At 40.0% G+C, this 10,631-nt stretch overlaps 1 protein-coding gene across 1 annotated transcript; it reads left to right on the forward strand.

Annotated features, from left to right (window-relative positions):
- The first annotated feature begins 8,711 nt into the window (after window positions 1–8,711).
- LOC147756449 (uncharacterized) lies at window positions 8,712–10,557 on the forward strand. Its single transcript, XM_086984857.1, has 2 exons — window positions 8,712–8,889; window positions 9,712–10,557. Exons 1-2 carry the CDS (start codon window positions 8,724–8,726, stop codon window positions 10,368–10,370), a joined length of 825 nt encoding a protein of 274 aa, XP_086840983.1. The 5' UTR covers window positions 8,712–8,723; the 3' UTR covers window positions 10,371–10,557.
- Window positions 10,558–10,631: the final 74 nt, after the last annotated feature.

Below are 10,631 nucleotides of genomic sequence, written 5' to 3' on the forward strand. Positions count from 1 at the left end.
TACAGGTTGTCTTTCCAGTATATTCTAGGTAGCCAAAGGTCAAATTCCCACGGTGGGTGATCACCCGAGCACTCTGAAGTGCTTACCCTTAGCTCGCAGAAGAGCTACTAGACAGGTTGTTGGATGGTGGCAGTTCTAGCAGCTTTGAAAAATGCTCTTCGAATGACAGAAATAACCAGAAGTGTTGAGGTAGGTAAACAGCTGCGTTTTAGTCTTTATCCGACTATAGTTTGACGCCTATCCAGGCCTTTCACGAAGAAAGTGTACAGGTCATCCACTTCTATATACTCTGGTAATTGGAAAGATCATTGTACGTATATGTGTATATGCTTTCAGTCCGAGAAAACGCATTAAATTACTGCTATACCCATCTATGATGTTTTGCCTATGAAGAAAAGGCGCCTCCTTGTGCTAAGTGCCGATTGTTTTGATGCAGATCCGACGGTATCTACTATGCACACACATAAATATTTATCGTGAAAACTTCCTAATCAGCTAAAGCATAAAGAGATTATGTATAGCGAAGATTAGGGCTATAAGGGCCAAATTCGCTTAACGTTATTGTTGAAATAACCGATCCTATGGAAAAGAAAGTGATGATACTAGTATATTCTTCAACGACTCTTCCAACGCGTGGCTAGAATGGGCTCATTACGATTCATCTGTTTTCGAGAAGCTAACAATTGAAGACACCTCGGTGTTTTCACAAAATGGAATGGTCTGGACCAACGAAAGTGCTTTTTCCCTAAAAAAAGTTTGCGATTATGGAGAGATAAGTTAAAGCTTGAGTATCATTCACTGCCAACTGGGACAAATCAAAGAGGCCTAATACAGGTCTACATAAGTTATGCTACGCAGTGGAAACCATGGTCGAAACTGACCATACCGAACCCGGTACGAGGATCATGGTTATGCATGATTCTGGTATAAATAATCACCCATGGTAAATTCTGACCTATGACCAGATTTACTTGCTATACGGTATCAGATAATGTGTTTGTTATGCCAGAAAGGTCGTTAGAATCTCTCTCAAAAATTATTAAAAATGACAACGACTTGTAATCCAACGAGCGCGAAACTACAACACGGAATATATAGACACGCATATAGACTGGGTTGTACCTGGAGATACAACTCAGTCTATATGCGGTACCTGAAGGTTTCGTATGTATCAATGTTTCTTTGCTTGAGTAACCCATATGGTTCCGATCTCATGTAGTTATATCTTTTCGTAAGTATAATTGATTGTTGAGTGGCCTGAAGTTGGCATATATCGATTTTTACTTGTCGCTGGGATTGCCTACGAAACTATTGTCATACACAAGAGTCGTTGTAGTTTACGTATACACGATAATATCTAAATATTAAATTACACCTACCTCTAAATTACCCTATCTAAATATTAAATTATACCTAGCCTCGTGCTTAAAAAACCGCATAGGGGGTTATCATTTAATCAATTGCGTTTGTACTCCTAATGAGTTTCACAAGTCCATGCATTTACTAACAATTCAAGTCGCACAAGTCTGTATATATATATATATATATATATATACATATACTGAAGTGGCGGTACACCAAGAAAGTCTAGACTTCGTTTCGTACTACTGGGGGGCTTTCATACTGTACAGGTAATGAAAAACTACCATTTTTGCCGTTGAAGTGTAGTTACCAAAGAGAACAAGAACTTGGTATTTTGTCCTTAGTTTGTACCACACAAACACAAGTCGTGCGAAGACTAATGCGCATCGTATGAGCCTGTTGACGTAGTGATTATGAACGAATATGGAGACATGCGGCCATCGATGGTCAAAATTCCAGCATTAACGTAATTACCATTATAGCGAGTTACTATATAGATAGACATAACAAAATTAGCCTATAGACGTACAAAGCAAGGACGAAGAATACCGGTAATTAAGATACAAAGGCATTGCTTATATGGTTAGAAAGCCACTTTTTCGGTCTATTGGAGAAGCCTCAGATTAGTCCACTAAAACCCACCATAGTTAAGCCTTTTAGACGCTATTCGAAGACTTGTTCACACAGAAAGAACAGGGGAAAAATTGTTTTTCGGCGTCCCGTATAAAATTTCCACGATTTCAATTTGTTGACACCGACACCTTGGACTGAAGTTGATTGATTTCCAAAACACGGCGGATAGTAATCTTTTGTAGACCGTTTGTTGTTATGGTATCCGACTGCGCTCAAGCCATTAAATGTGTGCGTTCTAGGGATAACTAGTTCATTCAAAGAGCATTTATTTGGTTTGAAAGGAAGTTCCCGCGCCCTAAAAACTTCCTCTCTCCACTTGCCCTTACTCAAAATTTACTTCCTATATATCTTTTCGGATCTCTCCTCCGGTTGTGTCACTATTTCTGTAACGGTATTGTATTATCAGTGCAGCTTCAGCTCGAAGCATTAGCGTGGAAACATGGAAAAATTAGCGCATTTTGACACTTTGTTTACTTCTGCATTTCGCTGAGGTTAGATGCTGCGGAAACATCCAGGATATTGACTAAGCCTATAATCTGCATTATGACTGCAAGCGTCTAATGTACTGAAATTGCTTCCTACAAACCAGCCAGTTGCTTGTTTGGTCCAATAGTCCAACTGAACTAGACCATTTAAGAAAAGGGTCTCGACAAACGTGATTAGATCATTCTGTTCTATGTTTTCTTCTACGAGGCCTTTCTATTCTTTTTTTGGATGGGGGTTTCGTTGCACCCCTATATTCTCCAGACCTTGGGCCGACAGGTTCTCATCCTTTTCTTGCACTGGCAAATTAAACTGGTCACCATACACATTACAGTAGAGAACTTTTAGAACCAGGCTTGTCGACTTTTTCAACACCGAAATTCGAGGTGGAATTAATAAATTGGTTGACTTATAGAAGAACGTCCTGAACGATAACGGAATAGACATAAGAACTTATTGTTACAGGAATGTCTCGGTTTAACAAGATTTAATGAGTCAACAATATTTTCCAATAGTGTATCACCAAATTCATGATAACAAAAAACAGGAAACAGAGACAATAACAATTTGCTTGTATAAGTGCCTAATATGCTTATTGTGATATATGTGTATTTGAGTGAATAAGGAAAGTTATTATGTAAAAATGACATATTGTCAAAATTTTATAGTACCCACCAAAGGAGTACGGCTTTTGTATATTCCAGACCGACAAGAAAGGTTACCCCGTGTTCGGATAAAAATATCACATTGTGTTGATCTATAGATGATCCAGCTGAATATTTGGCGATGCGTTTCCTCGTGCATTTTCTGGCCTGGTCCTATAATATTCACCTTAGCTATGGCAACTGTCACAGAAAAGAAAAGTTTCCGTTCATTCTTATGGCTGTCGACCGTTGCGATAGGGTTGTTGTATTCCCCATTGGTGAACCGGCATTTCGTATCGGAAGCAGCAAGGGAAAAGCTTTTAACGAAGTGTTTGCTGTTACACCATTACGTACGTACTGTAGGCCGCTGGAATGGCCGAGGAATGCAAGCAAGGCCCAATACTAGGAGTGCATGTTAGGAGTAAATTTCTATAGTATACTTTTAGGAAGGACATTAAATCATTGTTGGTTTATCTTGACAAGCTTCATAGTTCAGCTAAAAAAGAAAGTCATTCGAAGAGAAGTGTAGGCCAAAGTCATTGGTCTACCTTTATTTTCTCCTATGCCCACGATACTCCAAAGTTAGATGTGGGTGCTGTTGAGCTAGAATATTCAACCGTATCATACGGGTATGTAAATGCCTGATGTACTACCGATCAAAATTTGAAAGCAGTGCCTATTTTCTTAGTGGCGTAAAAATTTATACCTGCCTGTATATACTGTAAGAAACACAAACCCACACGTACATTGGCGTGGGAAACGTTCTTTGCGTTTCATTAATCATCAACATTGGCTTTCTTTTTCTAACACTAAGGACCTTATCGTCTGGTCTAGCACGGCTAACGTATTGCTCCAGGCTGGGGTGTTTGCATTGTGGATTCAAGACTATAGTCCGATGGACTTATAGTAATCAATACAATTTTTTTCTTATTTAAGATTCATCCACATTAATTTTACTGCCGCGTTTATAGCTGTTTGTCACTTAAAGTAAACGCCTATAAACTTAAGGGCATTTTGCTTAAAAATGAACATGCATGGGCTTATATTATAGTGGTACAATAACGTTTCTCACTTTTTTGTCAGCAAGAAACTAAGAGTGACTTGATTTTAAGAGATCATACGCATGCTGAGTCTGTAAGATATAGCTGTTATACAAATAATAATTAGAAAATCACAAGAACTATGCCGTCCTCACGACCCTGTACTATCCTATTTTCAAATGGCCCATGGTGCTATTTGAGATGGAAATACTTAAAAGCCTAAGAAGTACTGGCTCACATCTAATGCTCGCAGATTTTAAAATTTCTCAAACTATTCGAAATCAACTTACTGGGTAACTTTGCCCCGCAGCAAACTATTTCAATCGACCTTTGTAGTCCCATATCAAAGATATAATAACTGGAAATGTTTAGTCGTGGTAAAATAGTCATCTTGAAATAGTTACTATTTATAAAAGTCGGCACCTATCCTTGGCCGTCCCGACGACAGATGATTATGTTTTGACGATAATTGTTTTTTCGTGGACGGGCTACTAAAAGAACCTCGTCTGTGGTTTGTTAGCACTCTCTTAACACAAATTTCTTCAAACCTAAGAACTTATTGCTTAGATGTCTAAGTGTTGAAGCTGACCAGACGAGCAAAACTTCTAGCTAATAGGGTTAAGGCCCTTATCAATGAATCGTGAAAGCTGAATTGTGAAGTTAATGTGTTAGGAAAAGATTCCGATGATTTTGGCCTCCGATTTTCCCAATTATAATACAAATGTATCCAAGGTATTAATGTATGAGAGCATCGCTTGGGGGCGGCATAGTTTAGGTATCTAATTGTGTATCATAGACCTGTTAGGGAAGCTCCACATAACACCCAACAACGCCTGCTCTAACTGTATTCTCAGTTGAGGCAAATTCTTGATTCTTCACCCGCAAAAGTGATTCTGGAGGCTTGTTCACATAGAGAAAATAGTTAAGGTGCTAAGGAATAAAGCTATCCTGAGGCACGACTGTCTAGCCATCATAAGGGCCAATAAAAAAGACGTTTAACATTATCTTTAGATTAGTGAACACCTTTATTGTGGCATTGACAAAAACGATGTCTTCCGGCCTTAGTTTTAAGCGAAAGCCACAGCAAACATATATGGTAACAACTAATCACTAACGTTTTCTCTTTCAGTTTCAGGTTGATGTCAGGTTCGAAAAACCAGTATCTTTAACATATTATGTTTGAAAGCGTGGCCTGACCCATACATAAAGGCCCCATGTTTTACGTCTAATAGTGCCGTTAAGTTGACCACCTATTCGAAACGACATGTGCCTATACTCAGTTTTCTTATGGCATTTCATCAGTCAACGTGCAAAAAAAAAAACTAGTTTCAAGGGCGAACGATTCCTTTCAGATCTAGACGTTAAGTCTACGAGAAGGACTAACTTACTGTTTGTAGAACTTGTTACAGATACAGAATTAATCTAATAGTTTCTAAAATTCGGAACCCATATATAAAAGGAAATCAACTACACGATTATTTGTACAAATTTTATTCGTATTAGTATGGAGGGCTCTAAATTACAAATGTGGAATCTATGATAATGCGCTTTTATTGGGTATTTATTTAAATATATATTTATCTATTAGATCAACGCAGCTATGCCCAAACCTTGTTCGACCACTTTTCTGGGGCTAGGTAGTTTTGCGTTAGTAATAATCACTTTATTTTTTTCGCAGCTTTTTGCTACAGGCTAGTCCGGCTAGTTATTTTCTATTTCCTAACGTCAATGCAACTATTCGATGAAAACGCAGAAACATTTTCTGGCAGAGAGGACACGCAGCGAGCTAGGACCGACAAATCAAAAGAACTTGTTCTTCATTGCCTAAACGCTGAACAAGGGCAAACTAAGTGGACTAAGCGCTATAGGTAATTCTCAAACAAGCTTTATTTTTCTTCAAGGGACTCAGCAGGGTGCGTCATCAACTCTGTTGATGCACAAAATACAAATTTATCTGTAGATATAAGGTCACTGGCTCTGATACATATAATTCACAGCTGAGTAATACGTTTTTATGCTTTGATGCATGTAATAATATACAAAAATAATAGTAATCATAACATACTGTAGATGATGTACAAATGGATCTTAAATCCATGTTCGCGGATTTGCGAATTTTCAAGCTGACAAGTTGACGTATTACCGCCTCGCTATTATATAAGGCTTTTTCCTAGCTTTGCTGGCGTTTTGTTAACCAGAACGATTATAATTAAAACCAATTTGAAAGAAAGTGGCTGTTCCTAGGTCCAGGACGAACCTAACGCCCAACTGCTCTGTCCCAATTCCTGTCAGGGGCGCATATAACATTTTGTGGCCCGTTGAAGGCATGCGCATTGATGTGATAAGTTTTTTTTTTTCTTTTTTTTTTACTGGTTACAAAAATCTGCTAAATGTTTCATTGCAACGGTTTACGGCTCAAGCACGTCAGTAAATCTCTTTCAGGCGATAGAATTTGTCATATCCAAATGGTTCACTATTTAATCCCGGTGTTCGATTCTCTAATAGCTAAAACTAACAGTTCCTTAAATTGTGCGCAATGACCTTGTCAACCACATATTATTACAGCAGGTAACTTCTGTAACTTGTACAGCTTTTTAATTATGGCCGAAAAACGTGGCTTTTAATTACTTGCTAGTATGTCATAAGTTTTTATAGCCATAATTTATCTAGAGCTACATCCTCATAATAGCAGCGTTGGGGATTTCTTTGGAACAATTACATATAATTTACCCGGCTGCATTTTACTTCAGTGATGCCTGTCGTTGAAAAATGCGTTTCATAAGACAATCCACCGTCTGACACCCATATTCATTATTAATCCTATGTGTGTCCTTGATATAAGGCCATACATGCGCCTAGACGTTGAGCGACATAAAACTGTTAACCAACGGAAGAAGTGTCCGTCCACTACTGCAAAAAAAGTCTGCCTCAGCACAAGTTTACTGCTAGCTGCAAAAACTAGTAAAAGTCGCGTTTTGTTCAGCTTGTGTAAAATCAATCGGGTAGAAGGCAGCTTTGCACTTTGCATAGACCAGTTACGTGCAAATCAGGGAGCCAATGAATCTATTGCAAAAATAAAGCTCAGCTTCTCTATTCGGTAGCTACTAGTCAACAACAGGCCCGGTTACGCCAGCGGTGGAGCTAATTTTTAGAATTATAGACCGCATCAGGCCGTTTGAAAAGGTACCCAATTTTGAATTGTCGTGGAACGATACGTTTAAAAGAGACAACGAATTTTTCCTGATCGATTACGCTTCGGTAGCGTCTTGTTAAAATCGTCCCAGCTATTAAAGCGAGACATGAGAGAGAACGCTTACTGCTTGTTTCCCCGTTGGTTATTTACTGCTGGGAAATTTCGGATAAACTTGTATTTAGCCATAGTTCCCTCCGGTTGAGTTGGCTGAATTAAGTCAAGGCGTTTCTAGGACTCATCGATTTTTACCGAAACGCGCTGTAGCGCGCTAAGGTTTTTTGCCATTTTTCACATAAATACGTAAAAAAGAAAAAGGTTTTCCTCAATTCGTTGCGGTCCTAAAGATGTCTCTGAGGGTGAGGCTATCGTTTTATGCTGACAGAAGCTTTAAGATAAAGCCCTCAGAAACTAAATAGGCATCTATTCAGTTACTTACGTAGAGAACGCTTCTTACGTACACTTTTCCAGTGTTAGATGAGTATGAAAGTATTACAAATTGCCAACGCAACATACGGAAGCGTACTTTACTGCATTGACTGTTGGCAATTATAAAGTAGCTGACACGTTTCTGAGCAAAGCGATAGTCTGAAGATGGCTATATCAAGCTGAACGATTCGAGGACTCCGTAATTACTGGCATTCCGTTGCCATGATGGCTTTATTGATTCTACTACTACCTTATTTTCCTTCCTGTAGACAACTTCGCTTCTTCGGCTTCGGCTGCATTTTCTCTAGCCGCATACGTCAAATAAGCTATTTTGTAACCGTGTTCGACGTCTTCTTTCGAACAGGTGTACTTTGTTTTGCGTATCGCGCGTCTGATTAAGCCACTGCTGTTTAAATCGGCTAACGGCACTATTTTTAGCTAGCTAACTTACCAGTTATGTACCAGGTGTATTTCAAATACGTCTATGTGATTATGAGGTATGCGGCACTCCGATCGAGCGATTCTCTCTTTCTTTGCATACTAGGTAATCCCGTTCAGCGATACGTGCTGTTCGGCATTGACTTAATAAGATTCTACCTTGCGATACTTTTTGGCAGCTTGTTGCTGGTACCACGTCCCAGACTGACCGAACTTGGCAAGTTTTTGTGAACCCAGATATCATTGTGTCAAAACAATCGTCACGGTGCGTCCTCCGCAAGCCAGCTAGCTTCAGCGCTATGAAGGCAAGTGACTATACAGACGATGTTTATACGTGCTTGTATGGGTATATATTTTTGACCTATAGCTATTTTACTTGACTTCTGGTAACAGTAAAACGACTATAGGGTTCAATTCTTCCCGAAGCTTCGATATCGTTTTCTCAACCCTGGGGCGAAGGCGTACAGCCCATCATTATAACCGTCACTCTTCTTCATTCATATAATGGCGTCTGCCGCCGCCGCCGCCGCCGCGGCGTGGTCTTTCTTGCTTCCTTCTACCGAGGGCTACATAAAGCCCCGCACAACACTCACAAAAATATCCCTCACGAACGGACCACCGATCAAGATGCTGCTTAGACTGACGATGCCCCGTTATTTTCTGATATTTGGTGTGTGACTTTTCTGTATTTCAATATACCTAAGGAGAAAACATGTTTGGAGGTGTATCTATGGTGCTACTATAGATATACGAAACTACAGAAGTTCAGAGTGCATAAGTGAGATACAATAGTGTTATTATGAAATAGCCGGCGAAACGCCCAGGTAATAGGATGATTGTCTGTGAAAGTCTCGGAGTGCAGAGCATACGGCGACATGAGGACCTTTTAATGTTTCACTTACGAGATGCACGCGAGCTTATTGGATCGTTGTTAAGATCCTTAGTTATATCTGCTATGGATATTAGTCGCGGGTGTAGTAGATTATTTGACAGCACTAATCCAAATGAAGCTAATACGTTCGTTCATAAGTATTGAACGCGATGCGTACGATTTGTTTACTTTTGCGCAGATTTATCTTTACCGTACGTGTCATTCAAAATTTCGCGGGCCATCAGACATTAAGTTAAAACACTTATCACGAATGCCTATTGTTGCCAGTCTATTTCTCACAACCATTAAGTTTAGCTGTAAAGAGTTTGTCACTCATCAAGCCTGCATTGAAGCTAAAAGTATGTAGGCATGCTACAGGTAATGAATGATCGGGCAACTTTCAAATTCCCTTGTCTTCTTAGCTTTTACCCTATTCACTGTATTTTTTATGTTGAACCTGATCACAGTTGACGATCGTTCTCTACCTATATATTGGACAGGATTTACTCAAATTCAGGTTAAAACGAAGTAGATGATTCTTTGTTTCTATTTGTTAGCCATCCATAACAATATCATTCAACTGTCCGCCACCTCAATCTAACGTTTGTCTATGCATTTTAGTGCTAATGGGTTGTACCGAAGCTCGACTGATGGAGTTGCCGAGCGGTGCAGAACTCCTTGTAGATCACTTCGAAACTTCTTTTCGGTGCCCTGAAACACTAGGCTATTTCGCCGACGAGGATCACCAATGCAGAGTGTTCCACGTATGCAATCCTATGGTAACCGGCATGCAGCAGTTTTCATTCGTCTGCGGTAACCAGACCGTGTTCGACCAGCTCAACCTTGCATGCTCCCATCCCGAAGACGCGATTCCCTGCGAGTACTCGAAACATTTCTCGTACATCAATGAACGTTTTGGAACCGAACACCACCTGCACTATGACGCAGACATAGAGCGTGCTGCGCCGTATGTTCCGAACAAAGCCGACAAGCTCGCGCAGGCACAGTCTCATCAACAGGATTACCAAGATCCAGTGGAGCAAACTATTCCTCAGGAGTCAGAACAGCAGCACGACTCTACCGCCTCGCAGGCACAAGAAGATGGTGGAGGAGACTTGCAAAGCCATCAACGACAGAGCACCTCACCAGGTCACGGACACGACTTTACCGTACATCATCCACAAAGCAACCCCTCGAATGCGCAGTCCCGCAAACAGAAAAGTACTCTGCGAAACTCGATCAGGAGGCGTCCGAGAGCTAGGAGCAGCTTTGTGTCCTAGATAACGGATATTTATAGTAATCGTTCACTGTTATGCATCGATCGTGGATCGATCGTTTCATATGTTAACGTCCGGAAGATAATCCTATTATGAAAGACTCCATAGCACCGCGATCGCACCGCACAAATAAAACGAAAAACTAGAAGAACTAATGTAACTGTGATATAATAGTGGAAATGATCATATCGTCCTGGTCTCCCTAAATGAGCCCAATGATCAATAACTAATAATAAATTGACCAAACATGTAACATAACAATGA

Source organism: Varroa destructor, unplaced genomic scaffold, assembly GCF_002443255.2.
Source record: "Varroa destructor unplaced genomic scaffold, Vdes_3.0 BEIS01000003.1, whole genome shotgun sequence".
NCBI classification, from domain to species: domain Eukaryota; kingdom Metazoa; phylum Arthropoda; class Arachnida; order Mesostigmata; family Varroidae; genus Varroa; species Varroa destructor.

Excerpts from the sequence above, each read along its gene's own strand:
- LOC147756449 (XM_086984857.1), top strand. The coding sequence starts at position 8,724 with ATGGCGTCTGCCGCCGCCGCCGCCGCCGCGGCGTGGTCTTTCTTGCTT. Across the intron at positions 8,890-9,711 it reads CCGTTATTTTCTGATATTTG|TGCTAATGGGTTGTACCGAA; the intron begins GTGTGTGACTTT and ends TATGCATTTTAG.